The 24,190-nt window shown below is 51.0% G+C and overlaps 8 protein-coding genes and 1 non-coding gene across 9 annotated transcripts; 5 read left to right on the top strand and 4 right to left on the bottom strand.

Moving 5' to 3' along the window:
- The first annotated feature begins 1,747 nt into the window (after nt 1–1,747).
- BDV14DRAFT_207766 (acyl-CoA dehydrogenase family protein) lies at nt 1,748–3,370 on the top strand. Its single transcript, XM_073775224.1, has 3 exons — nt 1,748–2,157; nt 2,212–2,462; nt 2,518–3,370. The coding sequence occupies exons 1-3, from the start codon at nt 1,831–1,833 to the stop codon at nt 3,254–3,256; spliced, it is 1,317 nt and encodes a 438-aa protein (XP_073629961.1). The 5' UTR covers nt 1,748–1,830; the 3' UTR covers nt 3,257–3,370.
- Nucleotides 3,371–3,530: 160 nt separating this feature from the next.
- BDV14DRAFT_207762 (nucleobase cation symporter-1 family protein) lies at nt 3,531–5,372 on the top strand (the record flags this gene model as incomplete). Its single annotated transcript, XM_073775223.1, has 5 exons — nt 3,531–3,739; nt 3,794–3,893; nt 3,942–4,027; nt 4,096–4,383; nt 4,456–5,372. The coding sequence occupies exons 1-5, from the start codon at nt 3,562–3,564 to the stop codon at nt 5,370–5,372; spliced, it is 1,569 nt and encodes a 522-aa protein (XP_073629960.1). The 5' UTR covers nt 3,531–3,561.
- Nucleotides 5,373–5,680: 308 nt separating this feature from the next.
- Nucleotides 5,681–7,537, bottom strand: BDV14DRAFT_207761 (carbon-nitrogen hydrolase; the record flags this gene model as incomplete). Its single annotated transcript, XM_073775222.1, has 1 exon — nt 5,681–7,537. The coding sequence occupies one exon, from the start codon at nt 7,535–7,537 to the stop codon at nt 5,681–5,683; it is 1,857 nt and encodes a 618-aa protein (XP_073629959.1).
- A 302-nt stretch (nt 7,538–7,839) lies between these two features.
- BDV14DRAFT_207757 (hydantoinase/dihydropyrimidinase family protein) lies at nt 7,840–9,777 on the top strand (the record flags this gene model as incomplete). The annotated part of the gene is made up of 3 exons (XM_073775221.1): nt 7,840–7,878; nt 7,935–8,872; nt 8,938–9,777. 3 exons carry the CDS (start codon nt 7,840–7,842, stop codon nt 9,485–9,487), a joined length of 1,527 nt encoding a protein of 508 aa, XP_073629958.1. The 3' UTR covers nt 9,488–9,777.
- Nucleotides 9,778–11,100: 1,323 nt separating this feature from the next.
- Nucleotides 11,101–11,181, bottom strand: BDV14DRAFT_t53. The gene has a single exon. It is a non-coding gene; the product is annotated as a tRNA-Ser (tRNA).
- A 1,636-nt stretch (nt 11,182–12,817) lies between these two features.
- Nucleotides 12,818–13,732, top strand: BDV14DRAFT_198458 (oxygenase MpaB family protein; the record flags this gene model as incomplete). Its single annotated transcript, XM_073772963.1, has 1 exon — nt 12,818–13,732. One exon carries the CDS (start codon nt 12,818–12,820, stop codon nt 13,730–13,732), a length of 915 nt encoding a protein of 304 aa, XP_073629957.1.
- Nucleotides 13,733–14,495: 763 nt separating this feature from the next.
- On the bottom strand, nt 14,496–14,972 carry BDV14DRAFT_198457 (cytochrome b5-like heme/steroid binding domain-containing protein; the record flags this gene model as incomplete). The annotated part of the gene is made up of 2 exons (XM_073772962.1): nt 14,496–14,662; nt 14,723–14,972. The coding sequence occupies 2 exons, from the start codon at nt 14,970–14,972 to the stop codon at nt 14,496–14,498; spliced, it is 417 nt and encodes a 138-aa protein (XP_073629956.1).
- A 612-nt stretch (nt 14,973–15,584) lies between these two features.
- BDV14DRAFT_207755 (putative GABA permease) lies at nt 15,585–17,676 on the bottom strand (the record flags this gene model as incomplete). Its single annotated transcript, XM_073775220.1, has 8 exons — nt 15,585–16,173; nt 16,242–16,571; nt 16,630–17,027; nt 17,087–17,169; nt 17,214–17,303; nt 17,368–17,391; nt 17,445–17,515; nt 17,572–17,676. 8 exons carry the CDS (start codon nt 17,674–17,676, stop codon nt 15,685–15,687), a joined length of 1,590 nt encoding a protein of 529 aa, XP_073629955.1. The 3' UTR covers nt 15,585–15,684.
- Nucleotides 17,677–20,709: 3,033 nt separating this feature from the next.
- Nucleotides 20,710–22,424, top strand: BDV14DRAFT_188635 (putative efflux pump antibiotic resistance protein; the record flags this gene model as incomplete). The annotated part of the gene is made up of 4 exons (XM_073771091.1): nt 20,710–20,773; nt 20,851–20,963; nt 21,033–21,551; nt 21,618–22,424. The coding sequence occupies 4 exons, from the start codon at nt 20,710–20,712 to the stop codon at nt 22,422–22,424; spliced, it is 1,503 nt and encodes a 500-aa protein (XP_073629954.1).
- Nucleotides 22,425–24,190: the final 1,766 nt, after the last annotated feature.

Below are 24,190 nucleotides of genomic sequence, written 5' to 3'. Positions count from 1 at the left end.
GATAGCGAGCCCAGGTTCACTGACGAAGACTAACTATTCTCATGAAACATTTATAGCCAAAGCAATCACTCTAACACTCTGAATAAGTCTTCCCAGAGAGTATAAATGCCACATACAATTTTAAATGTGTTTATCAATTTTGGAAATGCTCCCCATGATGGCAAAGTTGGGCTATGACCAACCTGAGTTCGACCCCAGACGACCAAAGTGACGAACTATAAAGGGAATCACATTCACCCCCTGCAAAACTGAGCCCATTCAAACTAAATCACTGAATCACCGAATCATCACGATTCCATCAAGGTCATGCGGCGCCTCGCCCGCCGAGCAGCTTGCCCGTCCCTTCCCCTTCTCCCTGTTTCAAGGCCCCAAGTGTCCGAACCATGGATCCAGATCACTGAAACAAGTGACAGAACTAAATGCCTATGTCACCCTTCCCGCCAGTTCGGCATTGAGTGAACTATGCCGTATCATTACATGGATATTTCCTGTCCTGGGAAAACTCTGAGAGAGTCAAGTACCCCGTCCAAGCATCTCCATTGCTGAGTCGCATACAACTTTGATGGCAAAGCTCACTATGAGGCATGTTCTCGAGGAACTTGTAGATTGCCCCAGCGATGGCTTCCTCTTCAGCTGTGGTGTGGCAATCCTTGCCCGGAGCGTGATAGATAATCTGTATATCGCCATGTCTTCTATAGGCATCCGGGCATTGGCGGGAGTCAGAGTACTCCTTTATCATTCGGGCAGCTTTCCGTGCTAAGGCTTTGCGGTCTCCAAAGTCTTCGCAGCGTTTTTGGCCGACTTCTGGTTTGTGATCGCATACTTCAATGGAAGTGGGACGAATCAGAAGCTGACCGATTGTGGAAGCAAGACTGCCAAGATAGTCCTCCATTTCCTGCAGGTGCAAAATTGATGAAGACAACACCCAGGCTTGCAGATCTCATACACAGCCTCAACATTGGTGTGAGTATAACTATGTGAATGCTTCACTCTTCCGGATGAGCTTCTGTTGTCTATCATAGAATTGTCTCCTGTGACAGGACTTTCCCACGCTTACTACCTCAACTACTCACCACGTGTTCGAGTGTAACTCAAACCCTCATATCTGAGCGTTTATATGAGCTCGAATACTTATGCAGACTCTTATTCTCTGGTGCATAGGCTCATTCATGAACTCAGGCATCAGATCAGAGTCAAATGCATCAACAATCATTTTGAGCGAATGAGATGACCACCAAACCCCGATTCTCCCTGCACTCTCAGCTTGTTGTCAGCCCTCTCTACAATATTCACCTCTCGAGCTCCTGCTACATGTCAATCTGTCACGAATGAATACTCACGAGTCTGACTGCTAGGAACATCAAGATTCAATCGAAAGAATTACTCCGTAGTCCAACATTATCATGGTCCTCATGAAGCCGATCCGAGGAACGGGCCGGGATACGTTCTTCGGCACCGCACGTGCTGGACGGGATGTGCACGGGATAGTCAGGGCTACAGGAAGATAGGACGGATCTCGGTCGGCTTTAGTAGTCTGCATTAGCATCTAATTAGCATCTAATAACTGGGTTGAAGTCTGGAACAAAAGTGTTTATTTATGCAGAATTTGTGCAGACCATAAAAGGAAAGTGCGAGCCTATACGTCCCAGATAAGAAAGAAGCGTGTATAATTCTTAGTCAGCAGCAATAGCCTCGGACCGTCAGCCTCGGACCAGCGAAATGCGGGGATGGACATCAAGGGGTCTATCTATTTATTTCTTATGTATCTTGAAATTCCAGTATAAGTTAAGGTACTCATATTACCACTAGTAACCCAGAAATCCACGCACGATGTCTGGAATATCAACAGTCCCCTTCGCGGAGCCGCCCTACCTCCGCGGCCTACCTTCCCCGTACTACAGCGACGGCCACCGGCAATTCCAGAAGAAATGTCGCGACTTTCTATACGAGAACCTCCTTAAGCATGCGATGGAGTGGGAGAAAGAAGGGACCGTTCCCGAGCACGTCTTCAAGGACTTCTGCAAGAACAATATGCTCCTGCCTAACCTCCCTGCGCCGTTGCCGGTGGACTGGTTGAAGAGGTTGGGGATCCATGATATTCTGGGCGTTAAAGTTGAGGAGTGGGACTATTTACATACGGGTATCTATACCGATGAGGTGCGTACACTTTATTTAGTCAAGGGTTGAATGGAATAGCCTAATACGTGACAGCTCGCCCGCTCAGGTCTCAGCGGCCCGGGTGGCTCGCTGAATGCTGGGTTTGCATTCGGAATTCCCCCAATCATCAAGTACGGCAGCAAGCAGCTGCAGGAGCGATTCCTGCCTGATCTGCTTACCGGTCGCGCGCGCTGCTGTATTGCGATCACAGAGCCCGACGCCGGATCGGATGTCGCGAACATTACCACGACGGCGACAAAGTCCGACGACGGGAAATACTATATCCTCAATGGGAACAAGAAATGGTACACCACCACATATATGATATCTGTCTAGGGATAATGTAAGCTGACTTACCAGGATCACAAACGGCATCTGGTCCGAATACGGCACAATGGCAGTGCGCACTGGCGGCCCCGGCGCAGCAGGCCTCTCGCTCATGGTCGTCCCATTAAAGAGCTACCCCGGCGTCTCAATGCAGCGCCTAAAGGTCGCCGGCCAGATAACAGGCGGCACGACATTCATCGAGCTCGACGACGTCAAAGTCCCCGTCGAGAACCTCATCGGGCGAGAAGGCGAAGGCATGCGCTTGGTCATGAACAACTTCAACCACGAGCGACTTACCATCTCGGTCGGGGTGACTCGGCAGGCGCGCGTGGCCCTCTCCACGGCCTTTGGGTACTGCATGAAGCGCGAGGCATTTGGGAAGACGCTCATGGACCAGCCTGTTGTTCGGCATCGACTTGCCAAGGCGGGCGCTGAGCTCGAGACGATGTGGGCGTTTGTGGAGCAGTTGCTTTATCAGCTGGCGAATATGCCGAAGGAGGAGGCGGATAAGCAGCTGGGTGGTATCACGGCGCTGGCGAAGGCGAAGGGGGCGATGGTGCTGAATGAGTGCGCGCAGTGTGCGGTTTTACTTTTCGGAGGGGCGGGTTTTACGAGACAAGGACAGGGAGAGCTGGTCGAGGCGATCCTGAGAGATGTCCCTGGGGCCCGTATTCCAGGTGGTTCGGAAGATGTTCTACTGGACTTGTCTATCCGACAGCTGGTGAAGCTGTACAAGGCAGAGGAGGCAAAGCTAGGAAAGGCGAAGATCTAGACCAGACCCAGTAACCACATACTTGGAAGTACCACGATGTACTTTATCAGCTAGTTTTCCGCCCCGGAAAAAGCCACGTTTTATATCTTATCTTGTTATCAGCCTGCATTTGACTATCTAAATAGAGTAAAGTGCTGTATATCACTTATCAGTGGCTCCATATCTCGCCGTCACTAGCAAGATAACGAGCGGCCGCTGCTATCAGAACCAAATCTATTGATAACGCTTCCTACAAAGAAAGACCACCACCATGCATCCCATCCACTCTGCACAACTCACCTTGTATCCAAGTCCCATCAACCAAAATGGGTCTTCGCGAGCGACTACAGGTGAAGCAAGGCGACGCCGATCTGGCCATGGAGGGCGTCGCCTCCAACAAAGATCTCGATCCCATTCCGCTGAACTCACCCAAACGAACATGGGAGTGGCCCTCGTTACTTGGGTTCTGGGTTGCCGAGGCGTTTAGTATTAGCATGTATCAGGGTATGTTTGTTCTCACCAAATTATCAGCGGGTTTCGGAATTAATGTGAAAACAGTCACGTCGAGTTCGGTCAGTAAGGGTTTGAGTGCGCCCATGGCTATTGCTGCCGTGGTGGTAGGGCACGTTCTTGTTTGTATTCCGGCTATGCTTGATGGGTTGGTCTCCTCATCTATATTACTTGGTGATTCGAGCTAATGAAGCAGCTACGTCGGCGCCATCTTCGGCATTAACTTCCCCATCTATACGCGTGCGAGCTTCGGTATGCGCGGGAGTTACTTCGCCGTCTTCGGTATGTCCTGACTCATTAACAAACAAACCACCCCGCCCAATCCCAATCTAACCCTCAAATTTGTATAGTCCGCGGTGTCGTCGCAATTATCTGGTTCGGCACCCAAACCTACCAAACAGGCCAATGCGTCTCGACAATGATCTCTGCCATCTGGCCCTCTTTCAACAACTTCCCCAATAAACTCCCCGCCAACGGACCCATCACATCCGCCGAGCTCCTCTGCTTCTTCCTGGCCATCATCCTCCAGGCTCCGCTTCTCTGGCTGAAGGTCTCGAAACTCCGATACCTGTTTATCGTCAAAACATGCATCATGCCGATCTTCGGTATCGTGCTGTTCGCATGGGCCGTTAAAGCCGGTACGCTACCCACACCCACCCGATTCCCTATAGTTATACTAGAAACCATACTAAATAATACGGTCGGTATAGCAAACGGCTTCGGCCCCGTCTTCTCCAAACCATCCCAAATAGCAGACGGAACCCCCGTCTCCGTCGTCTTCCTCCAGTGCGTCACATCGGCCATCGGCCCAAAAGCAACACTGGCCCTAAACATGCCCGACTTCACGCGCTACGCCAAAAAACCCCGCGAAGTCTTCTGGACGCAGGCCGTCGGCCTCGTAATCCTCGTCTCCCTCTGCGGCGTCCTCGGCGCAACAGTCTCCAGCGCCAGCGAAGTCATCTACGGCCAGAGAACCTGGAACCCGCTCGAGGTCGCCGTGCTCTGGGATAATCGGGCTGCGCAGTTCTTCGCGGCATTCTGCTGGGCCCTTGCGGCTATTGGAACGAATATCTCTGCGAATAGCGTGTCGTTCTCGAATGACCTTGCGCTTTGGTTCCCGCGGTACATTGATACGCGGCGCGGGGCTTATATTTGTGCGCTGCTTAGTATCCTTAGTATGCCGTGGTATATCCAGAATAGCGCGGCGAGCTTCTCGGCTTTCCTGGGTGGATACTCGCTTTTCCTAGGTGCGATTGCCGGTGTTATTGTTGTTGATTACTGGGTTTGTCGGGGGCGACGGCTGCGGCTGAGGTCGTTGTATGATCGGTATGGAACGCATTATTTCACGCGTGGGTTCAATATTCGGGCCATTGTTGCGTTTGTTTGTGGGATTGCGCCGAATATGCCTGGTCTTGCGGCGGTTACAGGGCAGAGTGGTGTGCCTGTGGGAGCGAGTTATTTGTATTCGCTGAGTTGGTTGGTTAGTATTGTTGTTTCGGGGGTGGTTTATTATGTTCTTTTCCTGGTGTGGCCGTTTGAGGTTGATGAGAAGATGGTTAGTGTGCTTGAGGGGGTGGAGGATGGCGTTGAGAGGGTTGAGGAGGGCGTTGTTGAGGGCAAGGTTTAGATTATTGTCTCTTGTCTTATCTTGGTTATTTGATATGGTCCTAATCGATATGTTAATACTCACTTACTTGTGCATATGTTCATGGTTCAAAGTGATAACATACTCAATGTCGCAGCACTTGGTGTTTGACCTAGCATGACCTGAGATAACCTGGTTATCGAGTCCGCTGAGGGAGCCATTCGCAGCTTCTAAATTCGCCAGGTGTACATCATGCAGTTCAGATTTAGGACATATGGATCTGAAACTAGGCTGGAGAAATAAGGTATTAAAGATCTCAGAAATAGCATTATATGTCCAACATAAGGTATCTACAAATAGTCCTGACCCCTCCCCTCCCTCGTAACCCGACTAGAAGTATAAACGCCCCTCTTCGCCGTCCGCCCACCCATCCTCAAAATCCCAGATAAATGCTGCACACCCGCCAAAACCCCATCAATGACCTGGACATCACCCCCAACAGCCCCCTCAACAGCCTCCTTAAGCCGACTCATCCCCGCACAACCAAGCGTAATCACATCCGCCCCCCGCGCCACAAGGTCTTTCGCAGCATCACACATAGCACCCAGCACAACATCCTCGCCCTTCCTCTCCAAACCCAGGACACCCAATCCACAAGACGCAACGCCAACAGAGAACCCCTCAAGCCCGTAATTCCGGATCGAATCGGTATGCAGCACAGCAGACCGCGAAGACGTAACGACGATTCCGAACCGTCCGCCTAGTGTTCGTGCTGCGAAGAGGGATGCTTCCATTATTCCGACGACGGGCTGGGATAGTTCTTCCCGGAGCGCCTTGGTCAGCGGGTGGTCGCTGTAGCAGGCTACGAGGAATGCATCGTATTGCTCGGCTATGGGGAGGACGGCGCGGACGGCGGCGGCTGTGGAGAGGACGGCGTCCAGGCTGCCTTCGATTGCTGTTGGGGCGGGCGCGGGCGATGTGAAGCCTGTTACGGTGACGTCGGGGGGGAGTGTCGGTTGGAGCATGGCGATGCACTTTTCTGTCATTGAGTGCGTGGCGTTGGGGTTTATGAGGAGGATGCGGTACTTTTTGGTGGATGGGGATGGTGTTGCAATGGCTGGGATGGTAAGGGTAGGTGCTGATTCAGGCTCTGTGGCAGATGTAGAAGCAGAAGCAGCCTGATTCAAAAGAGGCGGTTCGATAACCCCCGTCTGCTGGGCTAGAATTCCATAGTGCTCGATTCGCCGATGGCGATCAAAGTCGAACGCTCTTGTCTTGCCAGGGCGACACAAGTCCAGATCGCAATCGGCAATGATAACCTCGTCTTCAACGGTCTTGCTCTCTGCAATGATTCGTCCCTCGGGGTCAACGATCGTGCTACCGCTGATAAGCGGGTACTCGCCATCGTCAAGACCACATCTCGCAGAAGACACACTGAACGTAGCATTCGTATAAGAATGAGCCTGCATAACGAGCTTATGATGGAACAGCGAAAACGCCTCGCACTCCTCCTTCGTCATATCCGTGCTCTGCCCCCAAAACTGAGGCGCGAAGCCATTGGTATTATACCCACAGAGCACAATCTCAACGCCTTGAAGCCCATAAGCACGCCACGACTCAGCCCAGCGCCTGTCATTGCAGATCATCATGCCAACAATGGGATCCCTAACGACTCTCCCCTCCTTATTCGGCTTCTCATCGACCTCAACGAGCCCAGGGACCCGGAAGGCCTTGAATCCCAGGTTTCCGGGGAGGAAGTACCGCTTCTCCAACTGGTTCACGGCCTTCGGGTCCGGTAGTGGATTCACATCACCGGGGAGATGGACCTTGCGGTAGCGCGCAAGGATATCGCCGCTCTTTGCATGGAAGTAGACGCACGAGTTATAGTGGTCCCCTGTTTCCGTGGCCTCCGCGAACCCAATAACAATATCAACGCCTACCTCGGCAGCGACGTCAAAGAGGGCCTTTGTATTGGGTGCAGTGCGGATATCGCCGTGCTCGAACCATGACTCGACTTCTGCTTCGTCGAGGATAAGGTACCGCGGGAAGAACGTCGTGAGTGCGATTTCGGGGAAGAGGACGATTTGCGCGCCTTGCCTTGCGGCGTCGCGAAGGAGGTTGATCATGCGGGTTAGGGTTGCGGCGCGGTCGTCCCACTTGTTGGTTGTGCCCATTTGGGCGGCGGCGAGGCGGACTGTTCGGGCCATTGTGGCGGTTGACCTTCAATAGCGATGTCGATCTGGAGGAACTTTGCGATGGTAATTGTATGGACGATAAGCGCGTTTGGTGATTAAATGTGTCGCGCGGACAAATATCCGTGGTAAATTCTGGTTATCGGCGAGGGCGTTGGAGATAGGCCACGCTATCTTATCTCGGCGGGGAGAAGAGTTGGAGTAGACGAGATAGGCCGAGGAGATGTTGAATTATTGCAATAGAATTATTTAGATAATTAAGTCTCTTGTCCAAGACAAAAGAAAGGACCGGAATAACAAACTATACTGCTAGCAAAATGGCGGACATTGAACTCATCATCACCAATGCTACTATAGTATGTCTCACCCTCAACCCCCCTCACAATCAATTTTATACTAACAAAGTCTACAGGCAACAGCCTCCGACATCCTCCCAAACACCGACATCGCCATCAGCAATGGCAAAATCGCCCTCCTCGGCACAAACCTCCCCTCCCTCTTCCCTAACGCCCCGACCCTCTCAGCCGACGGCGCCTACGTCCTCCCCGGCGGCGTCGACAGCCACGTCCACCTTCAACAAGACAACAGTCCTACAGGCGACACCTGGGAAACAGGCACACGCTCTGCAATTGCAGGCGGAACAACGACGGTCCTCGCATTCGCGTCCCAAAAGCGCACAGACGAGAGCCTCTTCCCCGTCGTAGAAGAGTACCACCGCCGCGCAGACGGCAACGCCTACTGCGACTATGGCTTCCACCTTATCCTGTCTAACCCGACGGAACCAATCCTCGACAATGAACTCCCTGTCCTCGTCCGCGACGAGGGGATAAGTAGCGTCAAGCTCTACATGACGTACCAGCCCATGCGACTACGCGATTCCGAGCTTTTGGACGTCATGTCCGCCACCAGAGCGTTAGGAATGACAACCATGATCCACGCCGAAAACGCCGACATGATCGACTGGATGACGAAGCGGCTCGAGGCCCGCGGCCGAGTCGAACCCTACGCGCATGCCCTGGCGCGCCCCAACATCGCCGAAGACGAAGCAACATACCGCGCTCTATCCCTCGCGCAACTCGCCGACGTCCCGATTCTAATCGTTCACATGAGCTCCAGTGTTGCGGCGGGGCATGTGCGACGCGCGCAGACGAAATTGCTGCCTGTGCATGCGGAGACGTGTCCGCATTACTTGTTCTTCACGGCGGAGAAGTTGAGGGGGGAGCACTTCCATGGTGCGATGTGTGTTTGTTCGCCGGCGCTGAGGGAGAGTCCGATGGATTTGGATGCGATGTGGGATGGGCTTGTGAATGGCACGTTTACGACGTTTTCGAGTGATCATGCGCCTTCTAAGTATGTCTTCTTTCCTTTATTTTTCCTCTGACTTATTTGGAATCCTTACTGATACTGGTGACCAGGTTCGACCACCCCCTCGGCAAAAAGAAAGGCACGAGCACATTCACGCAGATCCCGAATGGTCTCCCCGGTCTCGAAACGCGCATGCCGAGTCTTTTCAGCGCAGGCGTGCAGACCGGCCGACTGACGATCCAGAAATTCGTCGAACTCACAGCTTCAAACCCAGCGAAGCTCTACGGGCTTTCAAATTGCAAGGGGACAATTGCGCCTGGTTTCGACGCGGACTTGGTCATTTGGTATCCCACACCTGAACAAGCTAAAGCTGCTGGATCCCCAGAAAAGGCAATGAAGCCGTTCAAGCTGAGTAATGACATGCTGCACCATGATATCGATTACACGCCGTTTGAGGGGATGGAGTTTGGCAATTGGCCGCGGTATACCATTCTCAGGGGGAAGGTTGTCTTTGATCGGGATAATGGCGGTATTAAGGGTGTTAAGGGCGATGGGGCGTATTTGAAGAGAGGGAGGAGTACGCTGAGTGCGCCGAGGGGTGTGTTTGTGAACGAGTTTAATCCTTATGAGGGGGAGGCGCAGGCCGTGGCCGAGGCGTGATGATGATGGTTCGCGGTGAAGCGGAGCTGGATGGAGTTCAGGACACGGTTGACGAGGGTATTATATGCATTGATAGGCTGCGCATTGCGATGAACATTGTTGGTATAGTAAATAGACACGAAATGCAATAACATCAAAACAACATTAATATCAACAACCGCAACACAAACACTCCACACACTCGATGCAGCACTCGCAGGCTTCCTCACAGAGGAAACAACAGCAGAGAGTCATCAGACTATGTTATTTCCCCGTCAGCTTCTATTTCCAACCTCAGTCCCAATTATAGAGTGACGTCGAACATACCAAGCAGTCAAGCACCCACGATCCTTCTGCTCAGGCGGAGGCGCCTGCTGATATTGCATGGGCGGGTAGGCTTGCGGAGGAGGGGGTCCGTATCCGGGTTGTTGGGGAGGGTAGCTATTGGAAAAACACGGTCAGTATTTCAATTCTGGTTTGACTGGGTCAATGACATACTAAGCCCCAGGGGGAGGTTGTTGCTGGTACGACATCGTAATATGTGGACTGGACTGGATTGGAATTTGACTGGGGAAGAAAGGGGACGGGACAGGAAGCTTTTATCAGGGAGACCAGGCAGAAGGATAATGAAAATCATCAGCCCTGCAAAATAAGGAATGCATAAGTACCCACTTGCTGGTGCTTGGCTGTTGTGGTCTACGAGTTTTACATGACGCTTTGGTTATATTTCATTGTCTCTTTATTGAATGTGACTAAAGCAAGCTATGTAGTAAACTACCGGTTGTCTATCTCAATTCACCTCTTGAGACTTCATCCTCTGAACAGTTTTTCTTGAATGAACAAGCCCACTCTTCAATGTAATAAAATGAGTTCGAATATCCATTTGCCAAGCCATAGAAGCTAGACAGCCCCTTAAGGCTGGGACCCACCGCAACAAGCAACTGACAGCAGCGGTTGGGTGAGAATGGTGCTGCCTAGTCCACTCTCCACTCTATAGTCCAGCCTTGCGCGGTCAGGAGAACTCGAGAGTCTTGTCCTTCTGATTGTGCTGACTGGCTGGAATGCTTGTTTAGTCACTGTATTCTCTATGCATGAATCATTATGCGTGAGATTGAGATTCGGTGTCGCGTTCTGTATTTGTTCAGAGGGAGAGGTAGGGATGGTTTTGAAGATCACCCATTGGAAATTCTATTGAGAAAACATGAGAGATTTGTAATTAAGTTTCCAACTACTCTGCCAATCCGAATTTCTTATTTCTTTGTTTTGTTGATCTGCCGCGTTGTGATGATGATCGTTTTGCCGGGTGGTACCGAAACATATATTTCTGCTTCGTGATCTGCTTCGTGGATAGCACCAGCGCAAGTCCGCAGGGTCGCAACATCGGCATACTGGCAGACGAAGCGACAAGTCACTTGAAAGGGTTTTCTGAAGGGAGTGAGCTGACAAAAGACTAGTGGTAGTCGCTTCTCCGCAATCGATCTCACGACTCGTTGGGCTATCATGGAGGAAGTCGCGATCGGCCGGCAGCAACAGCAAAAATGTCGTATGGAAAAAACGCGCCAATTCGTGATCATGAGAATCGGAGAGACTTGTCAAACATCGCGAAACGGAAAGAAAAAGCAAAAAAAATAATTCGACAAGACAGAGATTCGAACTCTGGACCCCGAAGGGATTAGATTTCTAATCTAACGCCTTAACCGCTCGGCCATCTTGCCCACTGTGAGAAATCAGCGAGATAATTTGCTAGATGATCCAAACTTAAACTTGCTTGACCTGCCGAAAAAACCGTCATCGCCAGGCGATTTGAGTGTTTGGTGATTTTGTGTGGCAACCGCAAACACAAAGATGCTGATACAACACAGAAACTACGGCTTAGCATCTACACAATTACTATAAATTATGAAATCTGCCACTAGTGGCTGCCTGTTCGTTCTCGTGCTCCATAAATGAGGGCGCCGGCAATGACTTATCCCTGATAGGAGTCGCGTAGTCTGGCACCAAGAGGCTTGAATAAAGGGTGCGATAGTATTACTTTGATGACCACCCGTGACATTATCCCATATTAACTTTGGAAAGCAGCCTTAACGCGACTTGGCTCGGCGTATACGGCACCGGCTTTATTATGAGTAACAATCACCCGCTCAAATCCCTTGCATAGCGCATGTTGCACGCCTTGAGTCAAACCGGTTTCTCAACCTCGCCCAGCGCAGTCTCATCTACGCATCGAGATCCTGCGTGCAACCGGGTCTTTCATCTCGTGGCAGATTCAGGGTCCAGCCCCGCGGCTGGAAATGCTTGGCTTCCTCGGCCAGTCTCTGTGTCAGTATCCTCATTCTGTCGTACCGGTTTGTTTACATGGATATGTCATAGCGATGACTTATGCAACCCAGACATAACATTACTACCAGTCGCATCACTACCAGTCGAAAAGAAAATCTCGAGGGTTTGAAGGCATCACAGGCACTCAGGCTTTGGTGTTCCCGAGCTCTCCCCGCGGCTCCGGATTCCTGTGCCGATGCTTCACGTGAACTAGGGCTAGTTTGGGATGGCTGTATGTATGTCAGGATGTTTGAGTCAGATTGATATACAACTTATGACAGTAGATGTTAAGTTGTTCTCGAAGGGACGGGCCTCAGGATTACAAACAAGATGTAATGGTTTCTGTACTCGCCGTCCTATTCCGTACAAGCTCTGGATGCAGGTTTCGCTGTCGAGGCCTAGAAGTAGATGTTACCGCGTCCAAGGAAGATGGAGGAACTAGAGGGGTTGCTATTGCATGATATAAAACTAACAAGTACCAAAGAATAACCATGTTTGCAAAAGAAGAGCACAATCCTTAGAGACCGGAAGCTAAGGCGCCGATGGAACCATCCATTATAGGCAAAAATACGAGTCTCAAGCCCCCCGATGCGCAGTCCCTGGCTCTCCTCAGACTCGACAGAGACCGCAGGCCTCCACATGACCATGTTCCAACCAAGATCCAGCTCTAGTGGCTAGGATATATTATGGTGTTAAAGGGTCCGCGCTTCGGTGACCGGAAAACCTGCTGTCCGAGTCCGCGCTTCGACCTATTCCTTGCCAACAAGCCAACAGCTGTACGTAGAAATAAGACTTACTACTCCCTGTATACCTGCATATGACCACCCCGCGGAAACCCCACCATGCGGCTAGCGGTCCGACGGCTACCTTGTCTAATGGAGGGGCGATACACGGGGTAGATTTAGGGCAGGCCAAAATCATGTCAAAAGGTGCACCGCAGACGGTAGTCCTTCAGATCAACATTGCTTTAGACTCAAGACAAACATATCAAGCGTATCACGAAAAGAGAGAACAAGCGAACCAACCGCCAAAATGCTCGACTTCGTCCCCAAAAACCCCCGCCACATAGCAATAAGCATCGACGACGACGCCACCCCCCTCGGCGAAACCGACATCGCAATCCACGAGCTCCAAGTCGTTGCCAAAGAAGGCATCGCCCTCGCCGCCGGCGCCGCCGCTATCCTCCTCCAGATCGCGCACCCGCTCGTCGGCCAGGGCGTCGCAGACCACAGCACCTTCGCCAGCCGCACGATCAGCCGGACCCAGTATACACAGATGTACATATTCACGATGATCTTCGGATCACCCGAAGAGAAAGCCGCGATGAAAGCGTGGGTTGACAAAGCGCATTCACGCGTGAAGGGCGAAGTCCAGAGTGGGCAGCGCAAAAGCGAAGCCTACGACGCCATGAACCCCGAGTTGCAGCTTTGGGTCGCAGCTACGATCTACGCGAGCATGGTGGGGATGTATGAGGAGGTATATGGGGAGTTGCCGCCGCTCAAGGCGGAACTCGTTTACCAGGCCTATGCGTGCATGGGAACGTCGCTGCAGGTTCCAAGGGACATGTGGCCTGTTGATCGCCGCGCTTTCAAGGAGTACTGGGATGATGTGGTGAATAATCAGCTCTATGTAACGCCTGATGCGCGCGGTGTGCTAAAGGAGCTGTTTCATCCGAAGGGGCTGCCGCTTTGGGCGAGGCCGATTGCTTGGGTTTTGCTGCCTATTGTGCGGCCTTTGACGATTGAGCAGTTGCCGGTTAGAGTGAGGGAGGGGTTTGGGTTGAAGTCGACGAGGGCGACGAGGGCGATTGCGGGGATGTTCATGTCGACTGTTGCGGTGACTTATCCGATTACACCCGGGTTTATTCGGCACTGGCAGAAGGCGTACTCGTTGCGGTTGCTGCGAAGGAGAATGAAGAACAGGGGCGGGAAGCTGGTGAAACTGTAGATGTTCGGATGATGGTAGTATGACTGTGATTCTTTTGGATCTAGCCTGACGCGGTGTATTCGAAATGAAATCATGATAACGACTCTAATCTGTTCGTCGACGAAGGGAATCTCGCGAAACAGCTCTGACCTTAGATTAACTCTGAACTTGAAGGCCCTTACATGGGGTCCACTCTGACTTTAACACTCTCGAAGATTGCCCCCCATCTTCAATGATTCTGAGATTTCACGTCCTGCTAGACTGGTTGGCAGTATGTAGTAGATGAGTGCTCTGACCAGAGGGCTCTTAATTAAATCATTATTCTGTACGCAGAAGTTAGAAGTCCAAATGTACTTGAGTATTGTTCATCTGCAACCCGCGTTAGAACCTCCTCATGGCCAGACGGCTTGGGGTCAAATCGGAAAAGCTGGTTGCTGGGTATGATCCCGGAAACTCAGTCCTACTGCCCCTACATAAGCGGTAGACCAGGCCAGGGACGTTACAGCAGCGTGATTACGGCATGCTCTTGACTAGAGATTGCAACTTCCGGACGCCATCGTATAGTTCTCCCAAGCCAGCAGGCGATAGAATCCGTGAAAATCTGTATAACAAGCCCCCGTCCTAGGTAACTGCTACTGTCGAGTGCTTAGCGGTCATATCAGTCGTTAGACCTCTTTTCGTGATTTCTCTAGCTCTGCCGTAGCGGTCGTTGAAACATAGACATCATCTTATATACACAGCGAAGAAGCATCCAATGCGACGGGCGAAACAATGCTTAGCCTGCTCATTTTCTCTTCCTGAATAACGAAAATAGCCCTTTGGATTCCTTGTTTGGTGCGTCGATCTTCAATGTTCCAATCTTATAGTCCTTTGCGTACCGCTGGAGGATATTGTCGCCGTGGTATTTGCGATACTTCTTGCTGGCGTCGGTACCAGCGACACCGAGCAGAACTAATATATGAGTATCAGTGTATTGAGCTTCTTTCTCTCTTGCTAGGACAATTAACTCACTTTTCTTCCCACCGGGATGCTCCTCCGAGAACCTGGTCAGGTCGTAAACGGTGCCATCGATTGCAAGCCATAAATCCCCGTCCTTGTTGTGGAGTACCAGATCGTCTTTTACATAGACCGTATCCAAGTTCGCCTGCGGCTTTACCTCGACGTCAACTGGGATGGGAGTTGTTGGCTGTTCGGTATCTGTGGGTTCGGGCTGGACTTTAGCCGGCAATGTGGTGGCTGGTTGCTCCGTTTCCATGGCCATGTTTAATTTAGAGAGAAAAAAAAAAAAAAAATCTAGGAAGGCAGACGAAGTCCTTCTCATAAAAAAAAGAGTAGAGCCTGAGGATGTTAAGCTATCATCCACCTCAGGAAAGTGGCTCTTCCGTCTTCATGTGTCAACATGGCGGTCGGTTGGGTATATTGGCGCCGAGGCGAGGAACCGAGGTGCCGCTGCATTTCTCCAAAAGCGATATTGGACCGGACCCTACACTACGTTTTCGCTCGATATATACCTCACGAGGTCTGTAGGTATGGCTTGCTCTCTAATGGTTCATTATTTGCTATACACAAGTATTCTCAATGGTTCTTCAAAGCGTCGGCGAGACTGGAACATGCATCGGACTATTTCCTCCCCCAACCAGTAGGCGCAACAGACTACAATTCCTTCATAGCTTTGATGGTACGAGGAATGATGGGGGCCTGATAATACCACGGGATATCTGTCCAGCGTTAGTCCTCTTGAATAGCTAGACAAAGCAGGGTATGGATACTGTAAGCAGAGCCAACTCCCACCAGTTTCCTCTCCATTGTCATCGGACTACCCTTGGAAGTGGATGGATGGCCTTGCTTGATACAGGATTATACATGAACAGTCCCCAGATTCTCATTAGCCTATCCTATGGTTATCTGTATACTCCAAAAAAGCTCCGCAGCCAAAGGTTCGCCATCCCTAGTTTCTTACATGTAACCAAATCTCACAGCGAAACCTCCACAACAGGCCCCGTATACACCTTCCTAGCCCTAACCACATAATAAACAACCGCCAAGAGAATCGTCCCCACCGTCCCAACAACACTAAAGTTCATATTACCCTTATTAATCCCCTCCATCTGACTCGGCCAGAAACTGAAAAACACCACAATAATCATATAGACCACCGCATACGCGTTGACAGCGATCCCCCATATACCCGGGATACGGAACGGGCCCCAGACGAGCTTTGCGCCGGGGACATTAGTGACGGCGCTGTCTTCGCCTGTTGCAAAGGTCGAGATTGCGCCTGTGCAGCGCCGGTAGAGGAGGAGGGCGCCGACTGTTAGGTACGAGAGGTAGAGGCCTGATACGGCCATTGATACGACGGCGTTTAGGGCGACGCTGGAGCCGATGTTGATTAGGCCGAGGAGGCAGGTTATGCTCATTGTTAGGAGGATGGAGAATGTTGGGAGGCAGTTGGTGGGTGAGACCTGAGGGCGGTTAGATATCATTTCCCGAAACCGGTAGGGGAGGGACAGGTAGGCAGGTAGGTAGGTACCTTGCTCCAAATGCGCCAGCCGGGAACAGCGCGATCGCGCGCAAAAGACCAGAACTGGCGAGAGGTTGCGGCGAGAAGGCCGAATATGGTACAGATGCCGATGATGAGAATTACGGAGGTCATTCCTAGAGCACCGGTGACGGAATCTGTCCCCTGCCGAAAGATCTCCATGTATGGATAGCCGGTTGGTGTTGAAAGAGCAGCTTCGAGGTCGCCTAGGCAGAAGAGAACTGCTATCAGCATGCAAAATCCGAGCGACCCGTTGATGAGGACTGAAAGCATTATCGCGCGGGGGATGGCGACGGATGCATCGCGCACTTCCTCGGCCATCTGTGGACACAGTTTGTCAGGATCAAGACTTTCAAGTATTTGGGGAAGAGGGTCATACATGCACAGCGGCATCACCCCCAGCAAAGGCAAAGACGCAGCCGGTCATCCCCACGAACCAAGACAGCCCTTGACTGGGAAAGCCGCCGTCATTTTCAAATTCCAGGAATACATCGTGCGTGGACTTATGGTTGGCCATATAAGTCAATGGGATAATAATGACAAAGAAACCTAGGACGTGAATGACCAAAATGATAGTCTCAAGTCGGGGAAGAAGCTTCCCGCCAGCAAGGTTGACTCCCAAAGCGAGGAGGACTGCCGCCCACATAATAAGAGTCCCATGCCAGGGCTGGGCGTTGTAACTGGAATGACCGAGAAGCACGGCGCCCTGGATTTGAGTGCCTGCGATGAAGGAGGCCGAGGCGAACGCAGCTTGCCATCCGATTATGGTGACCCATCCTGTGAACACTCAAACGTCAGAAATGGCTCCTTTGGCCAAAGGTACTTTCTCGACTCGCCTGTCATGTAACTGAGGAACTTCATAAACCGTGGTGGAGAAAGCATTGCGCACCAGTGGTATTGACCCCCGGATGTGGGCGCCCTGGTGCTATCAGCATTTGCTTTCGCATTTATGGGATGGCAGACATCGAGGCCAACTCAGATAGTACCGCGAAGCAGCACGCGGTGCCTGTCCAAGCAAAGATAAAGGCGTAGACTGCTCCTCCTGGACCTCCACTGGGTAAGGTAATGTCAGCAATTGCTGGCCGACCATTACGGTTGCCGGGTGTGGGTTACTGACTTTGATAGAGGTAGCAGCAACGTACTGATAGAAAACAAATTAGCCAATAACCAACACACGCAAAGATAACAACCTACTTGAATATTCCTTCCCATGTCGCAAGGATGGTGCAGCTAAAGCCGAGGGTGGACAAAATGCCGAATGTTCGCTGGGCGAAAATGTAAGAAAGAAGAAAAAGAACAAAGACCGCCGATCATCTCTCACCTTGAGAACTGGCTTCTTCCCCAATCGGGCCAGCTCGCTGACATCGCGGTCTGGGACTGCACTGCTGGCTGCGGCCGTGCGGTGCTTGAGCTCGTGTGACTCCATCTTTGTGTGGACTGGCTGCGAGGTATGGCCGGGACTGCCTCTTTTTTAAGTCAAAGGGCGGCTAGCACTTTCGGTCTGGGTCTTAGCCTGCTCAATATATGAACCTTGTCACCCTCTCTCGGGGTCCACTTTGATTTTGACGGGCTATTGCTCGTTGAGTCTTGTCTGGCTGGGCCAGTGGTATGGCACCTAGGGTATTATACCACGTTACACCCCAGTGTCACATCCCCTCAAGTCCTGAGTACGAAAGGCTCAACTCTAGCCGAGTATCGGAGATCTAGTAGACCCAGCGATCTTCCGCGAATATGAATGCCATTGCTGCTTTAAGTATCCAGAGAATATCGCGCGCTGCCCAGCTCTTCAGGCCGATACTACAGCGCTCAAGGCCAAACAGCTTTCCGGACAGTATGTTCCACGAAAACCAACAAACTAGCGGATCACTTGGCTTTTAGTCGGTCAGACCCCGGTCGATCAGCCGTGCTTGGGGTGGGGGCACCACCTATCACCTCTGCCCTCACCCTATCCCTTACGCGTCGGCCCTTGGCAGAACAAGGGTTATACCATTCTTTCATTGGATATCCCTGCGTGCGCTAGTCCATGATAGGCTCGTGGTGATAACTGACAGGCGCCTAAAACACAATGATTATCCTGATTATTGAGGCACAGCATGGCATGGCATACTTTCTTCTTTGATACGGCCCTGCTCTCCTCATCTGAATCCGGAGAGCCTTGCTTGTGCTTCAACAATAAATGGTAAGCAGGTCCTTTCACAGTTCTCGGTCTTACATGATGGCTCATACCAGAAACTATGGGGAGATTTGCTAACATCGACACCCGCGACCCAGCTGTTACCGTGAGCGTCTGGTTCCTGGTCGTTGTGGCCGCGCTCAGCGTCCTTATCCGGCTGGGGACCAAGTGGTGGATCTTTCGAAAACTGACCAACGATGACTATTTGATAATCGCATCCTTGGTACGTTCTGTGGGACTGGAAAGACCGCTTCCATACTTACAGACTTCTAACCCCAGACTCTTTGCATTGCACAATCGGCCACGATATCGACTGCTGTATCACACGGGTATGGCGAACACTTCACCACCGTTTCGATTGCAGATTTTGCGAAGGTTTTGAAGGTACATAAAAACTATTTCAATTCTAATTGAACGCTGCCTATCTATTCAACGGCGCTCAACCCGACTAAACTAAGAACCCCACCAGTGTCAGTATGCTGCCTCGATCCTGTACATTGCCAGCCTGTGCCTCTCCAAGTTCTCACTATCAACATTTATACGCAACTTGACGCCAGTCCACAGAGACCACTTCCTCGCTACTATCCTCCAGAGCGCTATAATTATAGTCGGCGTCATCGGGGTCATCGGCACAGCGTTTCAATGTCACCTGCCCCGGCCTTGGGATTACTGGCGACAGGAATGCTTTGACTTGGTAAGTAACATATTCTGTATTGCTATACCTCCGTGGCCATCGGGCTATAACTAGGATACTGCTACTGATCACCCACGAATCTCACTCACAGCGCGCCTGGGTTTACTTCCTTTGCGCAGCCAACATCGCCACCGATGTTGCAATCATCGTGCAGTCCCTCATCCTAGTCTTTGGCATCCAGGCAACATGGAAGAAAAAGGCCGTCTTCGCTAGTGTATTCCTCTCGAGAATACTGTGAGTGCACCTCCCATATCCTAGCCCCGAAAGGCCTAGATCCAGACTACCTAGCTAACACCAACCCAAACACAGCGTCATCCTCCCACTAATCGCTGAAATAGTCCTCACCCAAGACGCCCACAGCACTCCAGACTCGCACACCACCAACCCAACATACAATTCCTGCTACGCACAAATCGCAACCCAGGTCGTTCAAGCCACAAGCATCCTAACCGCCTGCTGGGGCCAAGTCAAACCGTTCCTGAACCACCTGAAGTCAAATGGATTACGCATTCGGGGCGTGGAATACGACTCTTCATATCCGCGTTCAAGTGGCCAGAAGCAAGGTCATAGTGCCGGCAGCAGTGGCGGCGTCCGGGGATGGGAAAACTATCAGCTTGTGCCTGTCACAATGGGACAGACTGAGACTACGGTTCAGGCGACGTCTGCGTCGGGGTCATCGTCGCAGTGGTGGGATAGGGAGACGGTTACGGATATGGCGGGTCGGAGCCCTAGTTACTCTAGTCGCACGGGGATCATTCGCGAAACGCGGAGTTGGGTTGTTAGTGGTGGGAGAGTGAATAGTAACCGGAGTGAGCTGTAGACGGGCAGGTCTATTAAGAAACCTTAGTTTGCTCCGTCCATATAATTGAGAACACCGGGCGACGCTTTTGAATCATGATCTTATAATGTACTCTTGCATCACTGGAGTTTGCCTTTTTTTTTTTTTTTTTTTTTTTTTTTTGTCCAAAGCGTCGGCAAGGCTCAAGAGCCATAATAGCTTCTAGAGCCGATCAAAGGATGCAAAATAGATGGAGAAGGTGGGATTGGCATATGTCTTTGAGGTATGGGATATCCACTAGCTGCATAATATTGGATGTTTCCGGTTGGGACGGGACCTAAGCAAGCCTACCATACTGTAAACGAGCAATGAGCTTGCCCTTTCTGCCGAGGGAGTTTTGGACAACGGCGTGTTAGGTGAAGTTCTCAGAGGAAAATAAACTGCCTACTCCCCGCCTCTTCTCCCATTGCTTATTCGAATACTCTGGGCCCCTTTCCCATCCTGCCCCAATTGTCCTAGACTAGTGGTAGTTGATATGGTTCCCTCCAGTAGCTATATTACAATGTTATTGCGCTGTCTCAGCAGCAGCTCGAGACCTCTACCCAATGATCATACAGAAACCAAACACTTAAGCACGCCATCCATAGCACCCAGGAACGGATAAATAACTAATAGGCTTGGGGGATCACCAATCCATACAAGTTTATCGGAGACATTTTCTTGTCCTAGGATTCTTTATTTGTGCCCATCGCACCTTTCTTAGCGAACGTGCAAGTGCATCGGCTTATCTCAGCTATCTTTCTTTTCTAGAAACATGTCATTGCCGACTGAGACCACGGGGCCAAAATCAACAACATCTCTCAACGAGTCCTGCTTGGGTGATCCCAATCAGAATGCGACTGTATAGAAACCAAAGACGTAGCAAATGCGTTAGAGCCTAGTCAGCTTGAAGCAGGGCGGCCATCCCGCAAGCGAAAGCCTCTATCCTTCTTTCTCGCGTTCATATCGCTACTCTTGATGGTCTTTTTAGTCTCATTGGATGCTACCACTCTGGCTGTTGCAATTCCTGTGCGTGTTTTGGATATATCATAACCCACATGCCATTGCGCTAACTTGTTGCTTCAAATTGCTCGACAGGTCATTACTAGTGATCTTTCAGGCACAACATTGACCGCGTTCTGGGCCAATATCTCCTTTACAATAGCAGTCGTGGTCATTCAACCCATCTACACCGGTTTCTCAGACATCTTCGGCCGCAAGGTCCCGCTATATGCGGCATTTATGCTCTTCGCCGTTGGATCAATCGTGTTTGCAGTCGCTCACAGCATGGCAGTCTTGATTATAGGACGCACACTGCAGGGCCTCGGCGGGGGCGAGCTCGATGTCTTGAGCGAAGTCTTTGTCGCCGATATTACAACTTTGCAAGAAAGAGCCATCTATATCGGACTACTCTCCTTCCCAATGGCTTTAGGCTGCATTGCAGGCCCTATCCTCGGAGCCGTCTTTAGCGAATACGCCTCATGGCGTTGGATCGGATGGATCAATCTGCCTGTGACTGGCGTTGCCCTCTTCCTAGCTATCTTCTTCATGCGTCTCAAGCCCATCGATCAGTCCTTCCGCGCGCAGTTGGGCCGCATAGATTGGATTGGCATGGCCGTATTCACAGCCGGATGTCTACTATTTGCCCTTCCGCTCAGCTGGGCAGGAAATATGTACCCCTAGAGCTCATGGCGAACCATCCTCCCACTAATCATCGGCGTATTGCTGCTCGTGGGTTTCTCCATTTACGAGCGCTACCCAGCCGACGCTGTCTTCCCATACCGCATTTTCCGCTCACGCACGGCGCAAAGCACCCTCCTTGGTTACTTTATCCATGGCTTCGTCCTCTACACCCTCCTACAATACCTCCCCCTGTTCTTCCAAGCGGTCTACCTCGAATCCCCACTTGACTCGTCCATCTCCATCCTCCCATTTTGCTGCGTCGTGTTCGTCTTCACAGGCATCGCCGCCTTCGCCGTCGACTTCTTCCGCAAATACCGCTGGGAGATCTGGACGGGCTGGGTCTTCCTCGCAGTCGGCTGCGGTATCTTCGCGGTATGGGACCGGGGCTCATCACGCGTACTGACCGCCAGTTTCCAAGTCATCGCGGGCATCGGCATCGGCACGATTTTCAGCGTGCCCCCGATCCCCATGCAGGCCAGCGCGGCGGCCAATGATCAGGGCCTAGCAATGGGGATTATGGTTGCCTTCCGGCTCTTCGGCGCTCTGATCGGGCTTGCTGTTGGTGCGACAACATTCAGTAGTATCTTTGCCGCCAGGATGAAGGTCATCTCACTGCCTGCCTCGTTGGAGCTGTTGAATGATCCTGCTGAAGTTTTAGGCTTTATTCCGTATTTGCGGGACTTGATTCGTGATGCGTATAGGGACGCTATAGAGACCATTTGGTATATTCTTGCTGCTTTGGGGGTCGTGGGCTTTGTCAGCTCGCTTTTTACGGAGGAGGTTGGGAGGCAGCATTTTAAGACGTGATATGGATCTCGGAGTTGACTTGAAGCCCTGGAGACGCAGGTGGTAGGTAGCCTGGTAGCCCCAAAACAAGATCAGTACAGCTTCCATTACCTTAAATTATCTATAAGGGTCTCAGGAGCCTTGAGTAAGTGTATTGTACCAGTGCATTGCTAATCCATTCTTCTTTTGAAGAAAAAAAAAGAAAAAAAAAAAAAAAAACAGACAGCTAGCTGTAGTATCATCACACCGTCACCAGCAACGAAGCCCTATCTACCAAGGAAAAAATGACGAACCAGGATGGTACTACCTGAGCCATCCTATCTACCGTGTGACCTAATATATACATCTGCTCTGCCGAGAGTCACGGTTTCTGCCAACAGGAATGGAGCTGGACTCTATGGCTGCCCTAGCTACAAGTCGCCTGACGGCCGGCGGCAGAGCGGCGACTGAACAAACACTGGGACAGCTGAGCTTCAACATATACATACTGTTGTTTATTTTTGCTGCGAGCGATGGGGGCAAAGCAATAGCTATTAGAGCTTACTTTGTACTATTCCAATTGCTAAATTCAACCCCTTAGTATCTATAGTGAGTAGTAAATTGCTGATAGAGGTAATGATTATGTGACGCTGAGCACAAAGCCATCAAGTACTCCAAGCCCAAGCTCCAAGCAATGTAATCAACTAGCATTTCCATTTTAGACGTCAAATGATGTCGTAATATTATTCCTATGATAACCATTGATATTGAATGGCAATTATCTTGATTCCAATTTATAGGAGTTCCAGTACATACGACCACAGGGTGTGGAGAACAGGGCTTCCCGTCCGCTCAGCCGTACTTAAGCCACCATTATCAACGCGGTCAGAAGTAAAATGAGCCCTGGGTTTGTTGCTCTTTTTAGGAGTGAGAGACGCTAAGTACGAGGTGAGTGCGGGTGATATGGATAATAGCGTGGTAAAAATATCACCCCGGGTAAGTAGGGGATGAGAAGTAAAAGGTCACAAAATTTTAGGCTAGTACTATGATTCCCACAAGCTTACACTAAATAGCAAGGGATTTTCCTACTTTTGATAAAACTTTTTATATGAGCAGACGAGCGTGGTTGAAGGGCAAGTAGTAAGCGTTACTACCAGCGAAGTAGAAGTCCTTCCCATTGAGTCGGAATTTGTTTCCATTTGTTGTGACGATTCCTTTCCGCGCAAATGCACCAGTGGCTAATCACCGTGAGTGGGAGGAGCGTTGAGAGAGCATTTCGCTCAATGGCTACGTCTCTACGTCTGGATTCCCCGGTTGCAGGAGGTCAATCGACAATATAATGTACTTCCATCTTCCACTGGTGGTGCCATTGATGTCCATGGGTAGAAGCTCGTCATTTCAATTTCGAAGTGAAGTACGCCTTGGCCGTCTTGTGCACAGGTTTCCTCGCAACAGCGGGTATCAAGTTGAGGGTTCCAATACGGCGATTTTATTTGAGGCGTGACGGTGACGATGCCTCGAATAATCAGTCTTGGCCCCTATAGCGCCAGGTGCGGACGTTCTGCGGTTATTCCAGCAGCAGAAACAAACTCTATGCGGGGAGCCTGAGAACTGACTCTCACTCCTTCCGTCACCTAGACAATAGGAAGAGTGTGGTCGCACCTTGCTGTAGTTAGCTATACATTGATCACAAATCATGTGGTGACTTGAGGTCAAATTGGGCTGTGTAAAGTGGTTTGGCCCTTATTCAAAGTTGTTAGTTAAGGCAGCTAAGACCGATCGCATTTTCCTCAGTTTATCTCTAACAT

The sequence above is a fragment of the Aspergillus stella-maris genome (genome assembly GCF_047715825.1).
Source record: "Aspergillus stella-maris strain CBS 113639 unplaced genomic scaffold BDV14scaffold_16, whole genome shotgun sequence".
Lineage (NCBI taxonomy): Eukaryota > Fungi > Ascomycota > Eurotiomycetes > Eurotiales > Aspergillaceae > Aspergillus > Aspergillus stella-maris.
Note: the sequence above shows the minus strand (reverse complement) of the source record. Positions and strands in the feature narration are given on the sequence as shown.

What these genes read in the sequence shown, in the direction of transcription:
- BDV14DRAFT_207766 (XM_073775224.1), top strand. Translation starts at nt 1,831, where the DNA reads ATGTCTGGAATATCAACAGTCCCCTTCGCGGAGCCGCCCTACCTCCGC. An exon ending in CGGGTATCTATACCGATGAG is followed by an intron (nt 2,158 to 2,211) that starts GTGCGTACACTT and finishes AATACGTGACAG; the next exon opens with CTCGCCCGCTCAGGTCTCAG. An exon ending in CTCAATGGGAACAAGAAATG is followed by an intron (nt 2,463 to 2,517) that starts GTACACCACCAC and finishes CTGACTTACCAG; the next exon opens with GATCACAAACGGCATCTGGT.